The following is a 25,747-nucleotide window of genomic DNA, read 5'->3' as shown; positions in this document are numbered from 1 at the left end:
TTGACACTGTCAATTGGCTAATATGTTAACAATATGCTCGTGTGCTACTGTGATTTGTGATATCATTAAATTGTGCTACATAGTGTTTGCAAACACACTTTATGGCCATTAAATTATCAATGCCTTTAAATCTTTCCCCAGGACTGAGGTAGGTAAATATGCCATCTACTGCCAACGTTCAATGGAACGAACCCAGCAGAAGGGTGAGAGGCAGGCCAGACCATCCCGCATGGAGATCCTTTCTATTCTGCTAAGGAATCCCTATCACCACTCCCTGCCCTTTAGTGTCCCTGTACACTTCCTCAACAACACCTACCAGGTCAGAATAATCATGAAGGTTATTTGTTCTATTGACCAAATTAGTTTTGGCACAAATTTGGGCAACCCATTTTTTTAAATCACTTGACACAATGCTATAAGACAGTTTATACAGTTTTTACAGTATAAGACTGTTATTTTGTAATTGCCTTTTCACAGGTGGTAAGTTTTGATGCATCCACCACAGTGGATGAGTTCCAAAGTCGTCTCAACCAGGACACCGGCATGAGGAAAACGGGGCTGTCAGGTTTCAGCGTGTACACTGATGACCCCACTGGACGAGAGCTGGAACACTGCTTACATCAAGGGAGCATCAAGGTGATTTTTCCAATCATCAAAAGCTGCTGTTTGTTTGGTGGATGCTTTGAATTAGAAATTGTGTGCGTCATATGTGGAAGTTGCATGTTCTAAACTTCTTCTTCTGTAAGTTCAGATCTAATACCTATCTATGGCAGATTTGTGATATTATATCCAAATGGGAGCAAGCATCCAAAGAGCAGCACACCGGCAAGTCGGAGAACACCAGAACCGTCCGCCTCACTTACAAGAACAGGTAAGCCAAGAGACAAAGGCGTTCATTTTAAAGCATTATGAAATTGCCTCATTACTGTTTAACATACAGTTAAACATCTGTACAAATACAGTGACAAATACTGAATTTTGCTCGGTAATGACATATAAATATTAAAGGCGTTAAGCACTGTGGGAAAACTTGGTTGAGTTGAACAATCAGAGTTTTGGGACATATCGTAGCCACACTCACAGCTCATGAATTACCGGTATCTAATCAATCACAGGGTGGGCCGGAACCTCACAGTAGGTGCACTGTTGAATGCTAACGCTTCTGTATTTTAGACAGTTTTATGATTCCTACTCCATAGAGTTCAATAAAGGTTGGATGAGTTTTGGGGATGAAAAACCTTGAAGATGACCTACAACAAAGGTCGTGAGCCAATTAAGCTTCTTGACAAACAGCAATCCATTTATTAAAAAAAAAAGTCTTTTCAGTGGTACTTGACCGTACAAATGTTCTTTTGGGTGAACTGATGGAAAATATACACAGGTTTATTCTAAATTCTTTTTAGAAGAGTGGAAGCAGCAGGCAGAGGACCAAATCTATAAGTCCTTCCACTTTATTCCCTGCAGGTGTAATGTCCAAGTGTTTTCATCCGTGTAATGTAGCTCCATAATTACGTTAGACAAATCTTGAAGGACTTATACATTTACTACTCATCTTCACCCTTTCAGGCTATACTTCTCCAGCCAGGCGAGGGGGGAGTCAGAAAGGGAAAGGTTGTTGTTAGCCTATCAAATCAACGAGGCCATTGTGGCAGGACACTTTCCTGTCAACAAAGAGCTGGCTCTGGAAATGGCTGCCTTGCTGGCCCAGGTCTGACAGTTACCAAATGTTTATAATTACATTTTTTTCCAAAAATATTTGTTGTGATTTCACAGTCTGTTTTAAATTATTTATCAGGTTGAATTTGGAGATTTTGAACGTCCCTTCTTGAGTAGCGGACCAGGTCAAACTAAGTCCAACCAAACCTTGAAACAGGTCCTGGACAGATTCTACCCCAAACACTATCGTCGGACCACGTTTGAGGAACAACTCAGGTAGCAAAATATACTGACAGAAGCACTTTTTTATATTGCAATAGTAATAGTACTGCCCTGCGATTGGCTGGCAACGACTTCAGGGTTGCCCCCGCCTACTGTCCAAAAATGGATGGATGGATGGATGGATGGAAGTAATAATGCTGAAGCGACTAGCAGCAATGAACAACTCGATCCCACTTTTTCATGGAGATCCCTGTTTCAGGCATGGGCCCTTGTGACTTTTTTGTGCATCCTGTTATGATAGTACACCGATTTTGTTTCAATTTGTGAAACTGGTATTGTAGCCTGTTTCTTTTTTCTTTTTTTTTTTTTTTCAGAATAAATTATAGGTTTTGGGAGGGTCATATTAGGGGCGCCTATTTTAGTTACACCATAACCAGGATTAAGGCGCTTGAACACATTTATGAGTTTTTGGGGTTGCCAAAAAGGCAACTCATTTGTTGGAAGATTATTTCTCACCATAGCGAATCCAAATAGGCCGTCACAATCTCCTGACGCTCCAGTCCTACAGTTTTTTTCTGGCATTAAATTGTTAAGTGAATACAACTAACCTTTTGGAAGGCATCAAGATGATGATTGGTGATTTTATTTATTTATTTGTTTGTTTGTTTATTTATGTATTTATTTTGCTTTCAGACAATTGCTCCAGCGTCTCTCTGCTCGCTGGTCCTCACTCAAAGGTCGAAGTTCATCCGAGTGTGTCAGGATTTACCTAACTGTTGCTAAGAAGTGGCCTTTCTTTGGTGCCAAACTTTTTGAAGCCGAAGTGAGTGTTTACATACTTACATACAAAGTACCGCTACTCAAAAAATACCGGTACATGTTTTTATATTATAAGTTCATGTTCCCCGACCATGTGAAACAACCCATTTGCAGAAGCACAAACTCCTCAAGCAGCAGTGAAAACAGAGACGCAAACAATAATTACTAGGACTACAAATAGCATGATTTAGACTATATTTCTTGGGGTATGTTTTTGTTGTAGTTTAGTTTTACAATGGGTGTTTTTTTAATTGTGTTAATTTGTGACATCCAATAAGTAGCAGGTTTTTATCCACATTTGGAAGAAGCCAGATTTCGATCTGAGGATATTCGCTTGTGGCATTTGAAAGCAGAAAATCGGAATCGTGTCACTTAAAGCACACAGTGTAAACCCAGCCTTAAATTAAGAAGAGCAATGACCTCAAATTAAGAAGAGCATCTTCTTAATTTAAGGCTGGGTTCACGACAAAGGATAAACAAACCTGATCAGCTTGAAGAAAGTTTGGTTGAAAATTGGACTGGTACAGAGTTAAAAAGACAACATGTCCTGATATATCGTTAGAGCGCAGCAAGCTGAAGTTCCATCATCAGTGAAAATCATTGCTATTCATGCTATCATGTAAACAATGGTTACAAAATGTCACCATATTTAAGACAAATGACATTTGTTATTACACTTCATATAACTTAACATCGGTCTGCATTCATTTTAAACAATGCTTGCGATTCAACTGAAAAGTCAAGTGCAATCTTTTAGCGGAGGAAAAAATAATATTACTACCGGTAATGACTGACAGCTGATTATTAGTTACATTTTTCTTTATAACTGTGGATTAGTACATTTTTAGGTTTATAGTTTCCAAAATTTGTTTTAGTGTATTACAGAGTTTTTTTTTCCACTGAAAATGACATTGAGATAAAGGTGTGCTGTGATATTAATGAATTTCTTATTTTGATTTGGGTTTGCAGTCCATCACTCCCTCTCCAGACCCAGCCACACGTGTTTGGCTGGCGGTTCACGAAGATGGGATTACTGTCCTGGACCACAACTCTATTGTGAGCTTCTCCTTGATCACCCACACATCAATTTTACTCACTCTACTGAGCTGCTGTGTTAATCAAATCAAAAGTAAAAATATTAAGTTGTTGTCAAGACAGTTTTCAATTTATTTAGTCTGTGTCGGTGCCATTTGTGCCATTCGAACTAAGTTCATCAAGAGCATCATGACCTCAACCCTGATTTATTAAATAGATGCTTATTTTTATTTTTTGTTTTGTTTTGTTTTTCCAGAAACCACTGGTGTCCCACCCTTACAAAAATGTGATGACATTTGGGGGCTGCAAACAGGATTTTATGTTTGTGGTGGCACAGAAGTACGGTAACAACACGACCAAAGATAAACCCTCAGAGAACCATACATTTGCTATGGATGCATCAAAGGTTAGTCGAAGAATGTGCATCAAACTCTGCTTTAAAAAGTAGCCTAACTCTCCTCTTCCAACTGCTCTTGCGATCTCCCGTCCCGACTCACGCGATGCATTCAGAAATAACAATAGCAGGACAAAAATGGCGCCCAATTCCAAACGCAAATCACATGGCGGACTGCGTATTAGGTTAAGGCTGGACTATAAAATACTTTTTTTAAGTCTTGGGTAGTTACCTATGGATCTCAACTTAAAGTATGACCTATGAAAAGGCCAAAAATTTTGTTTCCAAAGTAGATTCAGAATGGCGGCTTTCTCGTTTGGTTCAGCATATGGCTCCAAAAGACCTTTTTGTTGATGGTGGGATGTTAAATATGGCTCCCAATTTTCATAGACCGAAAATGCATCGTTAAGAAGGAATTTTGTAAGGCAAAATGTGTTGCCCCGCCCCCATCATATAGTATTTAGAAAACTCTGGAAAAAAAATTCCCTGTTGTTTTCCCAGGTATTGAATTGGTGCACCCCGAGTTTGAAGTCAATTGAATCAAATGTCTAGGACAGTGGTTCTTAGTGGGGTTCGGTGAATCGGTCTCAGGGGTTCGACGGAGCCTCTGCCATGGAGGGCAAGACACACCTGACTCAATTAGTTATGACACACCCACTTGGCCATCGCTGGCTGCAGATTATCACATGACATTGCTTTTTCTGCGTGAAATTTAGTTTGCTCAGTAGTTACCGTGTAACTGCTGTGATAGTACGTTGTACAATTAAAATAAATAAATAAACTAATACCATGGAATTTTATTTACTTTTTCCGTTTTTACTAAATGTTTTTTGTTAGTGGCTTGAAGGGTGGCTTGAATTAAGATTTGTAAAAAAAATCTTAATTTTATTTTTCACTTAGTGAAGGGTTCGGTGAACGTGCATATGAACTGGTTAGGTTTGGTACCTCTGACAAGGTTAAGAACCACTGGACTACTACAAGGGGTTAAAAGTATGACCCCTGTAAATGTGCAAAAATAGCCCACAATAGTGGATTCAAATGCTCACAGGTCACTTCCTGTCCGTTTAACTTTAGCGTAAGTCCACCACCGACTTGAATGTACGGCTGAGGGTGCTACTCGTACCTCCCACTTTCCTGACCCTTACAGTCATACATAGAGGGACAGGGCTCCGTTCAACCTCTCTGGAGCACGACAGAGCCATTTTTCTTTTTTATACTCATATAGAGTACATATGACATCTTTAAAAGATACATTTCTCCTTTCTTCTTTCTACATACATTCTTGCTGCTGGAGGCTGTAAATTTCCCCAGTGTGGGACGAATAAAGGATATCTTATCTTATCTTATCTTATCTTATTTTTTGCCAGGCCTGATGTGTGTGTTTTGTAAGTATTCATTCATGTTTATGGTCTCAAAAATGTGATTCTTTGCAAAGATGAAGAATTCCGACAGAAACAAAAAGGATCTTTCAGCGGTCGCTGCATTGGCCCCAATGAAAGAAAATTTAGCCGAGCTAACCGGATCACTCTATAGCACGTCACACTTTTGTGTGGTTACTCATTGCCAGACAGAATGAGTCACAAGTTGTTTTTTTCTCTGTTGCCCCTAACAGAGAAGAATGCACTAAGGGGGCCAAGTAGACTAATGATGTTGTATTTCATCAATAGATCAGAGAGATCACCCTGCTCATCTCCAGCTACATCAACAGCGCGCATCAGCAGAAGGCTGCAGCCCATCACCTCTCCGCCCCTGCTCTCATGGTGGCCCAACCAATCAGCCTGAAGTGCAAAGAACTGAGGAGCAAGTCTCCACCAGCCCCGGATCGTCCCTGTAAGGCCCCCACGTTGTTGTAACAACACAGTCCTTTTCTGGATTTATAAAAGAAAAGGACGGGTCCCTAGAGGCTCTTTGCAGGGAGAACTTGAGCAGTTCCCTGTAGCACACAATGTTTGGGAGTTGACGTACCACTTGAATTGCATTCCGCTAGCTTTATAGGTACAAAGGTACAAACCAATTCGAGCATTTTCCTTATGAGTGTTGCCTTTCAGTGTCCTGGCTAAAGAGTCAACACTGTTTACTGATTGACTAATCTAATGTTCTCAGTATCATTAATCTCTGCTGTCGGGCGCATTTTTATGTACAAACACTGTGGTCTGGGGGAGATGAGGATGTTTTGAAAACTAAAATGGCATGAAGTTTACCTATTTACATCATTTTTGTGGCGCACACCACAGTGCATACTGTTCTGAATTCAAGTTTATGTTACGTAAGAAGTCACGAAAGCTCGCGAAAGTAGAAATGTATGACAAGTTTCCCGTGATGAAAATTGTAGCTGCAGAATCTCGTCAGACTGGATGAGGACAAAATTGTCTTTATAAATATGAGTTTAAACATACACTGTTTGGTTGACCTAATACTCTGGTTGGAAGTATCAAAATGTAGTACAGCGTGAGGCAAGAGAAATGAAGGTCTAGATAGGGTGACCTGGTCGGGGAGAAGGACAAGTTGTAAACGAGTAACATACCTGCCAGTAATGTGCTTTTAGTTACTGAATAACCAGGACAGAAAGGAAACTGACATCCATACGAACTTATCAAAGCTTCAGAATTATGTTCATTTTTGCAACATTTACACACACATCATCATGTGGATTAAAAACTGGACATCATTTATCTTATTTTAATAAATTGCTCCGCTTTTATTTACATCATTTCTGTAACATGCATAAGTGAAGGAACGATGATAAATAAAACTGCATATGAATAAGATTCCAACCCTGTGATCGGTCTTGATGACATTCATTTTTAACGTGAAATCTAACATTCAGCATTTATGTGATCTGCCGTCTTGAGGTCACTGTGTGAGTCTTTGTCCACACGAAATGGTCAACTCCATGTTGCTAATGAGGCAAAAATGTACACAACTTAACATTCATACATTCATTCATCTCCCGAGCCGCTTGATCCTCACTAGGGTCGCGGGGGGTGCTGGAGCCTATCCCAGCTGTCTTCGGGCAGTAGGCGGGGGACACCCTGAATTGGTTGCCAGCCAATCGCAGGGCACACAGAAACGAACAACCATTCGCACTCACACTCACACCTAGGGACAATTTAGAGCATACAATCAGCCTGCCACGCATGTTTTTGGAATGTGGGAGGAAACCGGAGCACCCGGAGAAAACCCACGCAGGCCCGGGGAGAACATGCAAACTCCACACAGGGAGGCCGGAGCTGGAATCGAACCCGGTACCTCTGCACTGTGAAGCCGACGTGCTAACCACTGGACTACCGGGCCGCCCACAACTTAACATCTTTACGCTAATAGTACTTTTGGTGAGGCACTCGATGTGAACTACTTGACTTATGTAATGGCACCACTAGTAATACCAGTAGCTCACAGTTCTCAACGGTATTGGCTCACCGGACATATGGAGTTGCCCAACTAGTCTGCGAAAGTTGCCCTCCTAGTGAAGACAAAGAACGCAGGGTTACATGCACCTTAAACTGGTTGTGAGCCTATTTGAATGATTGCTCAAACCCTTGTCATAGTCCAGACACCTCCCACTGTCCAATGACCGAATCTTAGATTGCACTTCCCCACAAAATAACCCCTGCGACCTCATTGGAGTGGCTTGAGTGACGTGCTGATACCGTCAACCGCCACCTGACAGCAAGTGACACTCCCTCATTCCAGCCCTCTTTCACACAAGGCAGGGGGGGAGGGTATATGATACCCGACCTGTCTGAACGAGTCTGAGACATGCTTTTGTTCCAGGTTGCTGTGGTGATCAAAAAGGGAGGGCAAAGGGGGAAGTCGAAAATTGGGTGCGGCAAAAGAAGTTAAACAGTTATGAGTAAATACGAATAATGATACTGCCTCCCTTTTGACTATTGTATGCAAAAATATGTGGGAATTAGAAAGTACAATCACTATTACCGTACTACCATATCCCTCCAAAACAGATTCCGCTTGAATAATTACGGAGCTACATTGTGGCCAAGGCCACTACTTGTCTCTCTCTGGTCACCCCGACACTGAGGGAAAATTTTTATCTCCAATTTTGCTGCCATTATCACATGGATGCTGTATTCTAATCCCCTTGATAGTCAAATTAGCAATATTGACTGCATGATTAAGAAATGAACATACAATTGATCCACATGCAAGCTAGAAAAGAATCTATCCCAGATGAATAACATTTATAATTAATTGAAATTGAAATCATTACTTTCAAACCAAAGGAAGCAAACACATTTTAAAAAACTTGGATGAGAAATCATTGTTTAGCATATCATCTACAATCATGGCTTCATGAAATAAAATGCATACAATTAGAAATGTTGCAGACACATTCAGACATAACACAAGCAGAAACAAGCCTGAATTTTAAAAAATCTTTAATTGTGAATAATTTGAAGAAAGGAATGATAGATTGTCGGATACAACATGGTTTTTGGCCGTTTATAACAAGTGGTCTTTTTGATTGACTGTTAGCTAGCAAGCGCATTGGCTAAAAGTAGACTAAGAAAAGTAAAACAAAAAAAAAAAGGGAAAGCAATGGCAAAGAAAAGGGCATTATTAAATAAATTAGGCTCAGTAAAACTTTGCTATTTACTTGGACTTGTTTCTGCTTCATTGTGAGTGAGATGGGCATTGTTTTGGATAGTGGGAATTTTATTTCATGACACCCTCTTGATGGTATGCAAAAGCATGACGCATACATGAACGGCCCACAATTTATAAGTGCTTGTGTCACTTTAGCCGCCCCACGAAAGTTTCTGCCCCCACCCATTGATTTGAGTACTGTCGAGCTACTTTGCCTATGAAAAGGGAGTTTACCCCATTTAACTTCTTGCAGTAGGAACAAATCGAAGTACAAAAGCATTGAAATAATCATTTTAGTAAAGTCTGGCTATTTTTTCAATTACTGTATTTCTTTTCTTGCTCTTGTATTGGAATGTATTGAATTCTGTTGTGGAAACTAACATTTGGGGCTATTGAGTAGGTATTCACCTGCTTAACTTTATATTTAAAAAACTTCTGTCATTATAATCCATTCATTTTCTCTCTCCCTTGTTTCAATGTGGGTCAGGGGTGAGCCGGAGCCTACCCATTGAACTTGAAGTGAGGGGGATAGATACACCGCGTCTGGTCAGCAAATCGCAGGGCAAAAAGAGAAATAACCATTGACACTTGTAACGACTTCAATCTGTGCTGCCTAGTGCTGATTTCAAATTTCTCTCTGCAACTGTCCATCATTTAACAGAACTTACAAAGATTGTTTTGCCCACAAACACTATTAACAAGCTGCAACAGGCAATCAAAATAAGTGACAGATTCACAGCCCTTTCAGTTTCTTTAGTAATTGCCTCTTTCTTTGCCACTTCTGCCTTTTTGCCTTTGCAATGTGAAGTCGTTTTAAACAAGAGCTTTTTCTTGTTGACTCACTTGTTGCATGAATACAGTGTGTTTCTAAAAGCAAAACCTGAATGTCAGGTTGAACGCAATTCTGAACAACCTCAGAGACAAACACGTGCACAGAACACACCTCCCGACAACAAGGGACACTCAGCAGGCTCCGACTGAAAACAGTATTTGTCAATACATAAAGTGCCCTCATATTGCGCACTCTCAGCAAATAACCCCAAATGCATGCTGGCTGTGTCACATTCATGTAGGTTTTGGGCGGAATGATGTCAACTCGTGTCTGTGCCAGTTCAGTTTCTATCCCTCAGGACAGGACAGTGAAAGAAACATAAGGTCACCTTGAGTCAACATCCACCACCTTTTTCGGTCACTAACCAGAACGTAGTAGTGTACTACATGAATGAATTCCTACTTTTTTAGGGTGGTTCACCAGTGGCCATAATTTTTAATATATATGAAGAAATTTTCTTTTGTACTTTCCAGAAATGGAAAGTACAAAAGAAGTTTAATTGTTCTCATTTAACAAATAATTGGCGGCCCGGTGGACTAGTGGTTAGCGCGTCAACCTCACAGTAAAGAGGTGCAGGGTTTGATTCTGGCCGCGGCCTTCCTGGGTGAAGTTTGCAAATCCATGGCCGAAACTGGAGTACCCAGAGAAAACCCACGTATGCCTGCGTGGGTTTTCTCTGGGTACTCCAGTTTCCTCACATATTCCAAAAACATGCATGGCAGGCTGATTGAATACTCTAAATTGTCCCTTGGTGAGAGTGTGAGCACGGATGGTTGTTCGTCTGTGTGCCCTGCGAGTAGCTGGCAACTTTTTCGGGGTGTCCCCCGCCTACTGCCCGAAGAGAGCAGGGATAAGTTCCATCACCCCCTGCAACCCATGTGAGGATAAAGAGGATCGGAAAATGGATGGATAACAAATAATTTTGCTCAACTCATGTTCACATTGTAACAAATGGCGATAACTTGCTTATTGCCCTGTTCTGTCTCATTGCAGTATGTGACCCCAACACACCTTTTAAATAAACACTAATAAAGCTTCAACCGCAGCCTTTAAAAACATTTTATTAAAAATAATCCAACAAGAACACACACACTTGTAAGAAACTGTACAATCTAACATGGAATTTAAATCATTTAACGTCTAAAATTTAATTACCATATTTAAGCATGGCATAGAGGTGGGATAAACTTTACCCAAGTTATAAATACAAGGCAGTATGAATTGTGCCAATGACCAAGCATTTTGATTGTTCCTTTACAAAAAATTGTCTTGTAGAACGGTGTATGGCACACTGCAAGTATGTGCATCCAACAATGACTCCGGCCTCCTGCCACAATGAAGTTTACATGGGCTCCATCTCTCTTTGCTGCACAAAAATAAAACCGTAACATTTTAATATTGAAAGGTTTGAAGGAAAGTCTTTGAAGCCTTGTGTTCTACTCACCTGAGCTTTGTTGTACTTCTGACTCTGGCGCCTTCTCAAGAAGAACTAAGCAAAGACAGAAAACAAAACATTTGTCAATAACTAATGTTTAAGATGAAGTCTGGAGATTCGGAGTCATGTCAACTCACCAGTAGCAGCAGGCCGGCCACCACAGCCAGCACGACCACCACGATGACAGCAATGATTCCACCCGTAAGATGCTTCATGGTGAAAGTCGGGGCCTCCTCATCCACATAATACACCAAAATGTTCTCCATCTCCATTCTCTGGGTGTCCACAAGGGGCTCAAATTTCTCCTGGTTCTTGAACAGCGGCAGCACTTTCACCTGTGAGAAGAGGAGACAATCAGTATGTCAATTAGACTCCCCTCAAAGAATTTGGAAAATGGTGGTAAATTGCATAGCAGTACATCTTTCTCCATGTAGTAGGCCATTTTGGTCAAATCACTCTTGCGCTCTCCCTTGGGCTTCTTCACATCCACCACAATCATGCGGGCATCAGGGTCATACTAGAGAGAGAAGGGAAAAATACGTTTTGCAACTTCAAGTGCCTAAAATTTATGTGAAACTAAAATACACGCCCATGAGTCCACTTACCTGAATCTCTTTGACCATGTCCTTGTTAAAGTTGGCATAACGCTTGTGGATAGCATCGGCAATAGCCCTGTTAGGGAAAGAACACTTATTTCAAAATGTTTTCATATACAGCACCCAAGATCTTTCCCACCAGTCTGAGCTTTCCCAAAAGTCACAATACCGCATGTACTTACACCTTCAATTTATTAGCATCCACAGAACCCGTCACCGGTTTGTGCGTCAGCTGAAGACGGACCCAGCTAGAAGACAAAACATTTTAGCAATGTGCAAAGAAACTACAGGCTGCCTTTGTGCTTCCCAACATAGAATCAAAACACTTACTAGGTCTCAACCAGCTTCTCGCACTTAAGGTTCTTGTCTCCCTTGTCTGTACGTCGAACACCGGCGCTGTTGACGCACCAACACTCCTCTGTGTTGTTGCACTGCTTGGCCTTGAATTTGCCATCGTTCTCACACTCTGGGTCATAGATGCCGTCATTGTCCACAAAAGCGGTCTCGACAGGCTTTCCTCCAATGGTACGAGTGTCCAACCCTTTTTTGGCTCTGTACATCTCAGCTTTCATCAAGAAGCACTTGGGGATCACTGGAGATGCATTGTAAGGGAAAATCATGTGTTGAGTAGGTCACTCTCCAGTGGAGGAAAATTACTTGAGTAAAAGTTGGATTATTTACTTACATGAAGAGCAGTCAAGCGTCTGTTTCATTTGATCACCAATCATGACATAACACTCGCATGGATTTCCATCACAGGTGGCCCACTTCATTGGGTTACATGAACCTGGGGAGCAGCAGAATTAATGATGGAAGCAAAAAAAATGAGTAAGGGTAGACGTATCCCAACCAAGTGGTGACAAAAAAAACTAAAGGGTTTCGAGAATTCTAAACATTGAAAGCAAATATGTCTTAAAATAAATTTCCATCATAATTTGATAGATATTATAAAAATGGCGAAGGTCATGATTGCTACAAGGTATAAAACTGTTTTTTTTAGATACCGCTAGCGCAATAAAAACAACTGCTAATCAAGTCTTGGGCGTTGGTTTCACCAAACAGAGAAGTCCCTGGGGAGCGGAACCAACTAATTCCCCACCCCCATTTGGCAACGAAACTGAATGCGCTTGATATCCGCATTCGGTTTAAAAAAATGACCTCTGCCGGCACATATAAAAACACGTAATACATTTTCAAACGGCCAACTTTTGATTGACTCGCATACGTCAGGGCAATTCAAATACAGGTGAGTTAGGTGTTTGAAACACGATATAAATCACCCTAAACTAGCTCTAACCTCGAATATTACCATTGTAAGGTGTTAGGGCTACTTAAAATTATTTAGGTTAAAAGGTAGTCAAAGCTAACGACGTTGTTGAACGCTAAAAGCAACACAAATGTTGAATCCAGGACTTACAGCCTTGGGCCGAGGCTCCAACCGCGAAGGCGGCGAGCACAAGAGCAATCCACATCTTCATGGTCGAATTAATAGCTGAAATACGTTTGTTGAAAGTCCTCCTTAGCTTGCTTTCGATCCGTCCGTCGTCCACAGAGGTCAAAAATTGAGTTGAGACACAAAGCTTAAGCTTCCTGTTCTTCCTACAGGTGTGTCCTCGTCAAACCTGTTTGGACAGAAGGGAAACGCGCAAGGTAGGTAGGGTAAAGGCTCACTCAAAGCAACAGGCGTGTCTCAAAACTGATTCGAGATGACTCAATCAGTTTTGACTGGCTACAAAGGGGTAAGCACTGAGCAGGAAGGCATGGAGAGAATTTATAACGCCGTGAGTCCCGATACGTCACATTCATTTGCGTCGGTTGTGAAGGGGTGGGGAGATATGCGCGCACCTTTTGTGGTGTGATAAGGTTCTCAGGCCATTGCTTTCCCCCTGTATTTTATGTATGCGACTTTTGTCCGTCGACGTCGCAAGACCCCATTTTAACTGTGCACATACCCCAGCATTAACGAGCTGTGCCCCAGCCCCAATATCCGACGCGGACTAACTATCAGGCTGGGGCAGTACGGACGCAGCGGGAAGGTGAAAATTATGCTGCGCAGTTGTTAATATATCGCGGCCGGCAACAGTGTTTCCCAATCCCTACATTTATTCTTTCGTTCGCGACGGACGACGACTTCCTCTGTCCTTCTCTGCCTTCTCCCCCGCTCACTGATTGCGCTGCGCTGACAGGTGGACAATGGCCTCCGACAGACGGCTTCTTATATCCTCCTGACTACCAGTAGTTCAAATTTGTCCTCTTTAGATGACATTTGTGAACCTAACTATCTCCCACCCAGTGCCTCCAATCGCATTAACTCCTTTTGTTACTCGAAAGAGGACATTCACTGCTTTCCAATTATACCAAATTTGTGGGGGTTAGAAAAAGTAAGAAAATGACTTCCCTCAGTGCAAGCACTTTTTATGGGAAGAGGAAAAGTAATACTTTTTATCAAAAACATTTTGTCTTGAAATGCTGTTGGCATTTTAATTATGAGACTCTTATGAACACGTTAAAGGGTTGTTTGAGTTGTTTTATATGTATTTGAGCCCGTTTAAACAAATGTAGTGGGATTTCAAAAAATTATTTTGGAGTAGTACAATTACTTCAAATAGATTGGGGAATGTCAAAATAAATGTGATTGGACAACATTTTTTTCCCTGGTAGTCAGGAGGATATCGGTCGACATTAACGGCACAGAACAGTTATGTTCCATTATCGGCCATGCAACAAGACGTTAGTTCTGTTCCGACAATGACCATCTCTCTCTCCTATTAGCAGATACAGGGAATACATTAGCTGTCAAATGTATGGAAGCGTGGAGCTGCTAATGTGGTGTAAAAATAGTTTGACTACAAATTACGTTCAAACACACTCTCATTTACGTTCAAACGTACTCGCAAACAGGAAGTCTAAATGCTTTAAACGTCGCATTTTTGGATCATGCCATGTGGTATTTCATTTCACATGTGCATACTCTGTGCCCTTACAGAAAAAAAAGCAATCATACCTTTTTTTATTCTTATACCAATACAAAATGTGTGAAAATTAACTGAGTAAACAACGCTTAGTCGGAATTTTACAGTTTTATTATGTCTGCAGTGCATGATTAACCTTATTTTTTTACAAAAATGTTTTACAAAAAATACCACATTTTACAAAAATGTGCATGTGGAGGTCAATCCCGCGTGGCATTACGGGTAACAATGCATATCGGGGAAAAATGCATTGCAGACCTCATTATAAAACCATAAAAATAAATGTTGGATAAACAGTGTTGACCAACTTAACTTTGGAACGCATTGATATGTTTGATATTGTTTCCCATAATGTCACAGGAATGCACATGCTGAATTCCCGATCCAGTGGCATAAAAACAACGCAATGCTGAACATAAAGCATCCATTGTAGACATAATAAAACCATAAAATTACGAATAAACTATGTTTGCTGACTTCATTTTTGTATGTATTGGTATGTGACATGGGAATTTTAGCATTTAGCCTACAAGTACATTGGAACATATTTGCAAGTACTGTACGTTCCAACGTATTTGCGAGTACGTTCAAACTTGCTTGTGAGTAGGTTTAGACGCATTTTCAAAGTCAAAATATTTTTACTCCACATTGGCTTTTGCATACGGAAGCGTGGAGCTGTCAATGTTAAGAACTTGCACGGCATATTCTTTGTACATCTGTTCTAACATTGCGTTTTCATGTTGCTGCTGTTGCTGTTGAGCAACCTCCAACTGTGTCCCAAAGTGGCTCCTAAAACCGCAACAATCAGGGTACCTGCAGACCCAGTTGTCGGCTGTAGACTGGGAACTGTTCGTAGCCCGAAGGCACGCCCAACACCGCTTGGAGGTCGTTCCCGAGTTGTGCTGTTGCTGCTATCTGGAAAGCACATTTCCACAGCTTCTCTTGGTAGCTTACGCTCTCTCTCAAGAAAAAAAAACCCTGCCCATGTGATACAATGTTCTACACTCTCTCTCTCTTTCTCTCTCTGCATTGCCATATTGGTGACGCGAATACGGTTGCAGATATCCTGTCGCATGAATCCAACATGTGTTTCTACAAGCAAGGCCAAATGTGACTGTCAGGTTGAGCGCAGTTTGGAACGGCCTCACAGAGACAACAAACACAGGAGCACAGCTCCTTACGTTAAACTGTTGTCACTCACTTAGTCTCCTCCTCAAAACAGTATTGCCAATACGTAAAGCCCACTCATATTGTACAATCAGCTACAACGAAAGTTACAACTCATAAGGCGTGCTGCTGGTTGAGTAACATTCATATAGGTTTTGGACAGAATGATGTGAACTAATACTGAAGTGACAATTTAAGTTTCTGTCACACAAGACAGAATAGCTAATCATCAGACCATGAAAAAAAAGCCTCAAGTCATCTTCAGTCAACATCTGTCACCTTTTCCAGTCACAAACTGGAATATTGTATTTGTAAAAAATAGCCACATGTTCATCTGTTTTATGATTTTTTTTTTTGTTTTCTTCTGTTAACATCCTGTTCTTGCTATGCTTTACTTTTATCGTGTATTTTTTTTCTGCTATATGCTTTTATTTCGGTGCTTTTCCGGTAGTTTAGGAAGTGCCGATCCACACGCGGTCATCTGACTTTCGGACGATTCACAAAAAAGGGAAAAATAACTGCGATTTAACGTGGTTTTGATTGGAAGGTAATTGGACATTGTTGCCATTCAACGTAACGGATTTATACATTGATGAAAGCACCTGGCTGGAATGGGGACAATGTTGTTTGTTCGTTGATTTATTAATTTTTTTATGATGTGGTAGTTATGCATAGGATTTACAATGGAGAGCCGTGATAAAAATAGCATTTATCCGTCCAAGTGAATTCACATCTCACTTTGACGAAAAGGAGATATAGTACGTATTGAGATACACGTGCCACCTGGACGGGTTGAATATTACAGATCCATATTAAGTGCCACGAGTGCTTTTGATGGGGAAATACAATGGCGAGTCCTTGCGATCATCAAAAAGCTTGGAAGGTTATACATTTAGGTTATGGGTTGTGCGTACTTAAACTTGCATGGCTTAATCTTTGAGATAAGAAAATCTTCCTGGCAGGATCAACAACGGTACATTTCCTCAAAGCCAGGGCTGGGCTGACTGGCGGGGTTCCAACACTGTTTAGAAAAACTGCACTGCCAAATGTGTTCCTTGTAGGCATTAATCCTGACATTCTCATTTTGATTAAGAAAAAACAATTTCCAAAAATTGTTTTATTTATTTTTGTTTTGTAATTGAAGGTGTTTTAAATACTTTGTTCTTGAGTAGTGTTGCTGATCAATTTCTGTTTATTATATATTGACTTGATTTTGTACCGTTTTATTTTTCAGTATCGTCAAGTTAAATTAGTCAAAAATGTTTAAATATGAATTGAATACTTGTTTGAATTTAAGGCAAATTGAACCACTTTAAGTATTTTGTTGCAGACTAAAAATAATGTTAAAGTTATTCTATCGGGAAGTTGTCTAATTATTTTCATTTTCTTTCATGCTATTAAAAAATAAAACAAATTTCAAGGCAAATTATCGGATTTTTGTGGTGGGCGGAAGCGAAATGTTTTCGTCTTCCTGAGGGGGTAACTCATTAAATATATGATAAAGCACTGGTTTAAAATCTGTCATCGTCAGTTATTCGGTCTGTCATCATTAATTTCATCACACTTCCACCATTGCTTAATTACAGTCCGTCACCACTATTTTAGGAGCCTGAGCCAGTTTGTCATCGCCAGTCCGTCATCATTATTTTAACCACGCGTTCATCATTGCTAAATGACAGTTCTTCATCATCAATTTAAAACCAACCGACCTTCTTCTTCGTCGTCTTCTTCCTGGCGCCGCCGCATCCAGCGTTTTAAATTAACAACTACATTTCATCATTTTGATAAAAATTGACCTGATAGTTTAGCCGGTGATGCGTGAGACAACTGTCGGTCAGATATGGAAGGGGCTTTCGATAAGTTTGACACACGTACGTCGTGCAGGTGCACCTGCCGCCGATCACAAGCACTGGAGGTTCTGGATCAATTTCACTGAGGGGGCTGGGCTGGGGCCAGGGGTTTCGATGGGGGGGCACATTCAACCCAGGGCTAAAAAGACAGATTCAAAATCTTATTTGACTTTTTATTTCTTCAAACTTTGAAATTGTAGTCATAACATTACAGTGATGAGAAAAAAACAGTATTAGGAGGGCTAAAATGTCTGCAAGCGTAACAATACGCCGTGTCCATCTGTTGAGAATATTCAAGCCATGGGATGATATGGTACCAGCCTGCCGGGGACAAAAATTGCAAATACACTGAAGCTAGATGTTTTACATGCATATAATTATCCAAATTTTAAAAGGCAATGTCTTATATATTGATCCTGTTAAATAAAAATAAAAAGGGAGAAGGCGGCCCGGTAGTCCAGTGGTTAGCACGTCGGCTTCACAGTCCAGAGGTACCGTGTTCGATTCCAGCTCCGGCCTCCCTGTGTGGAGTTTGCATGTTCTCCGCGGGCCTGCGTGGGTTTTCTCCGGGTGCTCCGGTTTCCTCCCACAGTCCAAAAACATGTGTGGCAGGCTGATTGTACACCCGAAATATTCCCTAGGTGTGAGTGTGAGCGTGGATGGTTGTTCGTCTCTATGTGCCCTGTGATTGGCTGGCAACCGATTCAAGGTATCCCCCGCCTACTGCCCGAAGACGGCTGGGATAAGCTCCAGCACCCCCCGCGACCCTAGTGAGGATCAAGCGGCTCGGAAGATGAATGAATGAATGAATAAAAAGGGAGACTAAAAAAGTTACGCACGCACACATCGTGGTAATTTCCTTCTCTGCGGACTGCTTCTCATTTTTAATTGGTGTCCGACGACAATGTTAAATCACGCAATTTGGTTCCCCCCCCAGAACCGCCACTGATCACAAGTGTGGCTTAAACTTTGTTAAACTATAAACTAAACAAAGCTTACTAGAAGATTATATTGTGCAAAATAGGAGGCAGGACATGTCCAAACGAAGTGCGGTGTCTGATGAATGTTGTGCTCCCTCCCACTCCTCGGCAAAGCCTCCAGCGTGTGTCATGATCGGGCGAGTTGCACAATAAAATATGTATGATGCCAACATTGGCGCAACTAACAACTAAACTTTGGGTAAACTTAAATGCAAAATGCAAGTAAACGGGTAACATTAGCTGATGTACAGTACCAGTACAATATTTCATATACCAAGTGAGAGTGTGTGTCCAGAACATGCATTTTGTAAACACACACTGCAACTGCTGTTATTCTTAACTAACTGGGTTACCAGATTGCTCTGCTTTTGTCTGTCTACACATCAGGTGAGCCCATCAGAGTTCATTGTTGCATATACTCATTTTGTATCGTGTGTGCATTTATTTTTAACATTTGCAAAGAAAAACATTCATTCATTCATTCATTCATTCATCTTCCTAACCGCTTGATCCTCACTAGGGTCGCGGGGGGTACAGGAGCCTATCCCAGCTGTCTCCGGGCAGTAGGCGGGGGACACCCTGAACTGGTTGCGAGCCAATCGTAGGGCACACAGAGACGAACAACCATTCGCACTCACACTCACACCTAGGGACAATTTAGAGTGTTCCATTAATCTGCCATGCACATTTTTGGAATGTGGGAGGAAACTGGAGCACCCAGAGAAAACCCACGCAGGCCCGGGGAGAACATGCAAACTCCACACAGGGAGGCCGGAGCTGGAATCGAACCCGGTACCTCTGCACTGTGAAGCCGACGTGCTAACCACTGGACTACCGGGCCGCATCAAAGAAAAACAAAATCCACAAATTTCTGTTACATCATTTTTTGAATGTGAATATGTGGATTATATGCAAGATGTATAAATGCGGCATTGGGGGTTGACGAGTCATGCAACACTACCACACCACAGATAACAGGTCAAGTTGGTCTGTGCAAAATCCCAAAGAAGTCTCAACAGTTTGACAAAAACTGCTCTTTCACATTCTTACACAGGTCAGCACACCTACAAATAAGCAAGACTACTTCCCCTGAGTACACTGACAATCACCATAATATAAAAGCCTGCACACTCAAGGTACATGCACATACATGCAAGCACACATTCATACCTGTCAACCTTTCGGAGCGCCAACCTGTATAAACTACCAAAAAAATCCTTATAAAGAGCAAAAAATCATTATAACATACCAAAGCATTTTATATGTCAAAATAACGGCAGAAAAAAACCCCACAAAATTTTCTACGATATTTATTGTAGATCTCCATAATACAATGTCTGGTTAATGTCTAATCATCATTCTACTTGTTAGACGAATCTATGAGGTAAATTGTATCATGTTTAAAGTTTCATTTAATCTGGGCACATCTAAACGTTTGGGTGCATATCCAGCACCCCCAAATGCCGACAAACAAAGGCGCCGGCCATTTGGCCGGCGGGCTGTTAAAGTCCACACTAACACGTTAATACAGGTGGGCGACCACAGGGGAGAAGGCGAAACTTGGTCACAAAAGGGGAATGAATAATTCGGGAACAGCGGGTGAGCAACAAAAGACGAGGTGAGAATACCCGTCGCGCCCAGGCGACATTGGCCATCCGCAAAGTCTGCAACATGTTGATTCAATGTAGACCAGACAGAAAAGGCGCCAATGTACTGGTGGTTCGAGGTTGAAAAACAGGTTACCAATCACTACTGAGGGGCCCGACTGGAGGTGCGCTATGCAAATATCGGGGCAGTGTTTTTCTTGTATTTTGCATATGTTACAATAAAATGTAGAACTCGCGGAGACAGGACTTTGAGTGTGATCGCGGAGCAACAACAGTCGTTCGCTCTCAGGTCCGCTTCCGCCGATATTGAAGACAATTTTCCTGTGTGGCGAGTCGTTTTTTTAACTTTGTCCGAGAAAATCTCTGACACTACTCAGTGGCATTACTGTGTTCTGGGTTGTATTCCTGCGTTACTCCAAATGATTTGGAGTTGGTGGAAAGAAAAACGGAAATTTTCAGAATCCGTATGATTTGTGCGATACGACAATATACGTAAGATTCATCACAAAATCCATATGAACTATGGCTAAACCGTATGAGTTGACAGGTATGCACATTCAAGACGGGAAGAAACCACCATGAATGGCTCCTCCACTCAAATTAAGAGGAAAAAGTACCTAGTTGTCCATGAAATTTTGGAATTATCAGTGTATGGACGAAAGATGACTGCCAATACAACCTAATGAACATTAAAAGTTCAAAAAATAAGTTGCTCTTATTTTTAGATTTGACAACAGAATTGCACACTCAAACTAAACTGAGAGCCCAGATATCTGCACTGAATCAAATACAGTGTGCCTTGTCCCTGAAGCAGACATAGACATCCAGTTGTCTGTGTTTTGTTGTCTCTGAAGCTCCCGTCAAACAGAGCCAATTTCATTCATTCATGCTTTCATAAGGCTTGTGAGCAGCTGGCGGGCTTTAACCGCCAGATAGCAAAACACTAGCGATGGTAGGTGTTTGTTCATTACCTACAGTTGAGGTGATGCGCTTGGACAACTCGGCGTGGGACTCTAGCACCTGCATGTCCATTGTCTCCAGCTTGATTTTTATTTTTTGCATAGGATGCAGAAAGCCTTGGACACACTGCGCTCCACCAGTTTGAGCCAAAGTTGAGTGGGATTATTTACTCAACCCGGACTTGATGAATTTACATTTCCCAACATCACTCATGAAATGGTGGCTATGTGTGGGAAACAATAAACCCATTAAAAAAAGGCACATTTGTGGACCAGCTCATGATCTTCAGTGAACTCAAGTTGTATTTTTGAACTGGGACAACAATGCATTCTCAATGTTTCCCTTTTAATCAAAATGACACTTGAAAGGAAAATGTGGGACCCAGATATTAAAATTCAATACTTTTTAAGGTATTATTTCCAAATTCGTACATTCCATGCTTTTGAGACTTTTTATGATCTTGTGGGAACGCTGGGAAAATAGAAGGCAGTTTGAATGCTGCCAATAACTCAACTCGACTCAAGTGTATTTATAAAGCATTTTAATACCGCTGTACATGGAGCAAAAATAATTCATACAACAACACACAATAAAAAAATAAATTAATAATCAAGACAGTAAGAAAGCACAAAAACAGTAAAACAAAAAATCTAGCCTCATGCCGAGTCAAAAGTGAAAGAATAATAATGAGTTACAAGACAAGTTTTAAAATGTATCTTCCTCGGAGAACAGGGTATGGCACACTGCAAGTATGTGCATCCAATGAGGACTTTGGCCTGGTGCAGCGATGAAGAATTTACATGCGACCCATCTCTCTTTGCTGCACAAACATAAAAAAGGTCAACATAAAATATGCAGAGGCTTAAAGAAGTCAAGTCTCTGGATCCTTGTGTTCTACTCACCTGAGCTTTGTTGTACCTCTGACTCTGGCGCCTTCTCAAGAAGAACTACGCAAAGATAGAAAACCAAACATTTGTCAATAACTAATGTTTTAAGATGAAGTCTGGAGATTCGCAGTCATGTCAACTCACCAGTAGCAGCAGGCCGGCCACCACAGCCAGCACGACCACCACGATGACAGCAATGATTCCACCCGTAAGATGCTTCATGGTGAAAGTCGGGGCCTCCTCATCCACATAATACACCAAAATGTTCTCCATCTCCATTCTCTGGGTGTCCACAAGGGGCTCAAATTTCTCCTGGTTCTTGAACAGCGGCAGCACTTTCACCTGTGAGAAGAGGAGACAATCAGTATGTCAATTAGACTCCCCTCAAAGAATTTGGAAAATGGTGGTAAATTGCATAGCAGTACATCTTTCTCCATGTAGTAGGCCATTTTGGTCAGATCGCTCTTGCGCTCTCCCTTGGGCTTCTTCACATCCACCACAATCATGCGGGCATCAGGGTCATACTAGAGAGAGAAGGGGGAAAAATATGTTTTGCAACTTAAAGTGCCTAAATTTATGTGAAACTAAAATACACGCCCATGACTCCACTTACCTGAATCTCTTTGACCATGTCCTTGTTAAAGTTGGCATAACGCTTGTGGATAGCATCGGCAATAGCCCTGTTAGGGAAAGAACACTCTTATTTCAAAATGTTTTCATATACAGCACCCAAGATCTTTCCCACCAGTCTGAGCTTTCCCAAAAGTCACAATACCGCATGTACTTACACCTTCAATTTATTAGCATCCACAGAACCCGTCACCGGTTTGTGCGTCAGCTGAAGACGGACCCAGCTAGAAGACAAAACATTTTAGCAATGTGCAAAGAAACTACAGGCTGCCTTTGTGCTTCCCAACATAGAATCAAAACACTTACTAGGTCTCAACCAGCTTCTCGCACTTAAGGTTCTTGTCTCCCTTGTCTGTACGTCGAACACCGGCGCTGTTGACGCACCAACACTCCTCTGTGTTGTTGCACTGCTTGGCCTTGAATTTGCCATCGTTCTCACACTCTGGGTCATAGATGCCGTCATTGTCCACAAAAGCGGTCTCGACAGGCTTTCCTCCAATGGTACGAGTGTCCAACCCTTTGTTGGCTCTGTACATCTCAGCTTTCATCAAGAAGCACTTGGGGATCACTGGAGATGCATTGTAAGGGAAAATCATGTGTCGAGTAGGTCACTCTCCAGTGGAGGAAAATTACTTGAGTAAAAGTTGGATTATTTACTTACATGAAGAGCAGTCAAGCGTCTGTTTCATTTGCTCACCAATCATGACATAACACTCACATGGATTTCCATCACAGGTGGCCCACTTCATTGTGTTACATGAACCTGGGGAGCAAAACGCCAAAATTAAAGGTTAGAACGATTTCTAAAGAGAGCTCAACTCAAACTCGTATTTTGAAATGAAACACTTGATTTGGTGTACAGTAATCCCTCACTATAACACAGTTGATCTTACGCAGCTTTACCTTTTTACAGATTTTTTTTTTTTAACGGTGCATTGTCTTCTGCAACCTGATTGGCTAAGGGACTGTCAACCACTGTCAACAGTCCCCGCACCTCATCGCTGTACAACTTGACAAATTTTCTCCATGACAAAACCTACAATGCCGAGGAAGAATTTTACACGTGTAACACCTGTTGGTCATTAGGTAATTAGTGCTTTAAAAGGACTCCCAGCCCGACCACTCATTGTAGGGTGATTGTTGCTTTTTGCTGCTGTCATGTTTGTTTGTGGCTGTTGGTATGCTACGGTCGTGTTTGTTTCAGTCATGTGTTTGTTCTTGAGAGTTTTTGGTTTCTGTCATGGTTTTTGTTTGTTACTTTGGATTCGTTTTGTTTTCATGACATTGTTTTGGATTTAGTTTTCTGTATTTTATCAATACACTTCTTCAAGTTCACCCTGCTACTTCCTCCTGCCTGCTTTTTTTGGGGTCCACCACCACCACCTTGCAAACGTGACAGAAATTAGTGACCCAACACAATTAACTAAATTCAGTCTTTGTAAAACCTCAATGTGAGACAATGCTGTGACTAAAAAGTTGTCTTCAAATGTGAGCAGGTTTGAGGTGATCGTTTTCCAAGGGTCTTTTCGAAGTTTACTGATGCACAGCGTGCATGATGCTCCCGCATCACATCATTCATGATGATTGAAATACTAACAGGTGGGTGTATAAAACACCTTAAAGTATAACTTTAATGCCAAATATTAGTGTTGTTAAACGCTATAAACACCGAAAAACTAAAAAGACTTAAAAGGACTTACAGCTTTGGGCAGAAGCTCCAACCGCGAGGGCGGCAAGCACAAGAGCAATCCACATCTTAATAGTATGAAACGTGTTTGTTGAAAGTCCTCCTTCGATCTGTTCCTCGTACACAAAGGTGAGTTGTAAAGTTTCCTGTTCTTCCGACAGATGTGTGCTCCTCAAAGTTCGAACCTGTTTGGACAGACAGGCGAGCGGAAAGTAAAGGTTCACTCAAAACAAAAGGTGCGTCTCTCAAGTTAAAACCGAATCGAGTTGACTTAATTAGTTTTGGACGTCTACAAACTTATGAGCAGGCAGGAAGAGAATTTATAATGCTGAGAGTATCAATACGTCACATGAATATGCGTAAGAGTATGAAGGAGGAGGAGTTTGTAAAAAAAAACGAAACCAAAAAAACAAACAACCCCCCCCCCCAAATCCCTCCCCCTCTGCACACCTTTTCCGGTGTGACCATATTTAGGCATGAGGTTTTTCAAAGCTTCTTCCCCTTTATTGCATGTATGCATCGTTTCTCTTGTCCCATCAGTAAACACAGCTATTTACCGCTTCATGTGAGGTGCAGTGCCTGAAAATAGAAATAATAATAATAACAATGATTTTGTTTTGGATTTGTGTTTTTTAGATTTTTCAGAAAACACGAAACACTGAATCAGATTGTCATATCATATATTTATTAATAATTTCATTTCAGAGGTAGAATTGATCGATTAGTTCATCTAAGGATTTAAACGATTTTAACAGAGGTAGACAGCATCCAAAGGAGACATTCACACATATTCTTTGTCAAAATATGACTTTGGCCATTAATTTAAGAGGATTACGAAATGCTGTCAACTCTTCCGTTAACATTTCTTAAAATGTTGGTCATTAACATTCTGTTTTCATGGGACAGTTTGGATGGCAAAGATGGAAGAAATACTTTGTGTACGTATGTGGCGAGTAGTCCATCGCAAAAGAGTTTAACGTGAATAACTTACATGCTTGTATGGGAATTGGGAAATTAAAATGCAAAAAAACGGTACTATTGTATTCCCAAATTCCATTTTCAGTTATTCAAACCTCTCCCCATATTAATAAGGCTTCTCATAATGCACTACTAGTAAAACACATCATATCTTAATATCTAAGATTTAATGTGACATTGGACTAATTTATGGTGAATATTAAATGCCTTTTAAAACCTTTAAAGTTCAATATTATCATATGATGACTTACTGGACAACCTGAGCCAGTCTGCTCAGTCAGTATATTTCAGGATAGAAACCAGAATTGGGAAAGCATTTCATAGCTGTTGTGAGTCACGGTTGATGCAGATGAGTCATTCTTTCAAGGTTTCAGTCGTTATTTACCTGGAAAATATTATTCAGAGCATACGCTTATTGTTGTCTTCATGACGATT

General features: G+C 41.1%; 3 protein-coding genes across 5 annotated transcripts in view; 1 reads left to right on the top strand and 2 right to left on the bottom strand.

The window, feature by feature from the left end:
• The window catches only part of plekhh2 (pleckstrin homology domain containing, family H (with MyTH4 domain) member 2), a 32,846-nt gene extending 26,833 nt beyond the window's left edge, over positions 1-6,013 (top strand). Inside the window, exons 22-30 of the mRNA XM_052081191.1 lie at positions 142-319; positions 478-636; positions 774-871; positions 1,567-1,708; positions 1,796-1,932; positions 2,572-2,701; positions 3,667-3,753; positions 3,989-4,138; positions 5,794-6,013. Of these exons, the coding sequence (XP_051937151.1) occupies positions 142-319; positions 478-636; positions 774-871; positions 1,567-1,708; positions 1,796-1,932; positions 2,572-2,701; positions 3,667-3,753; positions 3,989-4,138; positions 5,794-5,979 (1,267 nt within the window). The 3' untranslated portion in view covers positions 5,980-6,013. The remainder of the gene's footprint in view (positions 1-141; positions 320-477; positions 637-773; positions 872-1,566; positions 1,709-1,795; positions 1,933-2,571; positions 2,702-3,666; positions 3,754-3,988; positions 4,139-5,793) is intronic.
• Positions 1-13,343, bottom strand: part of LOC127610703 (tumor-associated calcium signal transducer 2-like) — a 248,813-nt gene extending 235,470 nt beyond the window's left edge. The window contains exons 1-9 of one of the 2 annotated variants that reach the window (XM_052081156.1): positions 13,012-13,341; positions 12,280-12,381; positions 11,925-12,186; positions 11,777-11,842; positions 11,604-11,670; positions 11,417-11,515; positions 11,136-11,333; positions 11,008-11,052; positions 10,608-10,929 (exon numbers count right to left, since the gene is read on the bottom strand). In XM_052081156.1, coding sequence (XP_051937116.1) covers positions 10,906-10,929; positions 11,008-11,052; positions 11,136-11,333; positions 11,417-11,515; positions 11,604-11,670; positions 11,777-11,842; positions 11,925-12,186; positions 12,280-12,381; positions 13,012-13,072 — 924 coding nt within the window. In that variant the 5' untranslated portion in view covers positions 13,073-13,341 and the 3' untranslated portion in view covers positions 10,608-10,905. Of the gene's footprint in view, positions 1-10,607; positions 10,930-11,007; positions 11,053-11,135; positions 11,334-11,416; positions 11,516-11,603; positions 11,671-11,776; positions 11,843-11,924; positions 12,187-12,279; positions 12,382-13,011 lie in introns of those variants that run through there. The other variant, XM_052081157.1, reaches the window with a different exon arrangement.
• On the bottom strand, positions 10,608-24,683 carry epcam (epithelial cell adhesion molecule). Of its 2 annotated transcripts, none has more exons than XM_052081151.1 (9): positions 24,348-24,683; positions 23,309-23,410; positions 22,954-23,215; positions 22,806-22,871; positions 22,631-22,697; positions 22,443-22,541; positions 22,162-22,359; positions 22,033-22,077; positions 10,608-11,007 (listed from the first exon to the last, which is right to left on the bottom strand). In XM_052081151.1, the coding sequence occupies exons 1-9, from the start codon at positions 24,400-24,402 to the stop codon at positions 10,906-10,908; spliced, it is 996 nt and encodes a 331-aa protein (XP_051937111.1). In that variant the 5' UTR covers positions 24,403-24,683; the 3' UTR covers positions 10,608-10,905. The 2 variants fall into 2 exon arrangements, with proteins under 2 accessions (XP_051937111.1, XP_051937112.1); XM_052081152.1 differs by lacking the exon at positions 10,608-11,007 and adding an exon at positions 21,217-21,950 and having other exon boundaries at positions 24,348-24,681.
• Positions 24,684-25,747: the final 1,064 nt, after the last annotated feature.

This window comes from Hippocampus zosterae, chromosome 11, assembly GCF_025434085.1.
Source record: "Hippocampus zosterae strain Florida chromosome 11, ASM2543408v3, whole genome shotgun sequence".
In the NCBI taxonomy this organism is placed as follows: Eukaryota; Metazoa; Chordata; class Actinopteri; order Syngnathiformes; family Syngnathidae; genus Hippocampus; species Hippocampus zosterae.
The sequence above is the reverse complement of the archived record's forward strand: the minus strand, read 5'-3'. Positions and strand labels throughout refer to the sequence as shown.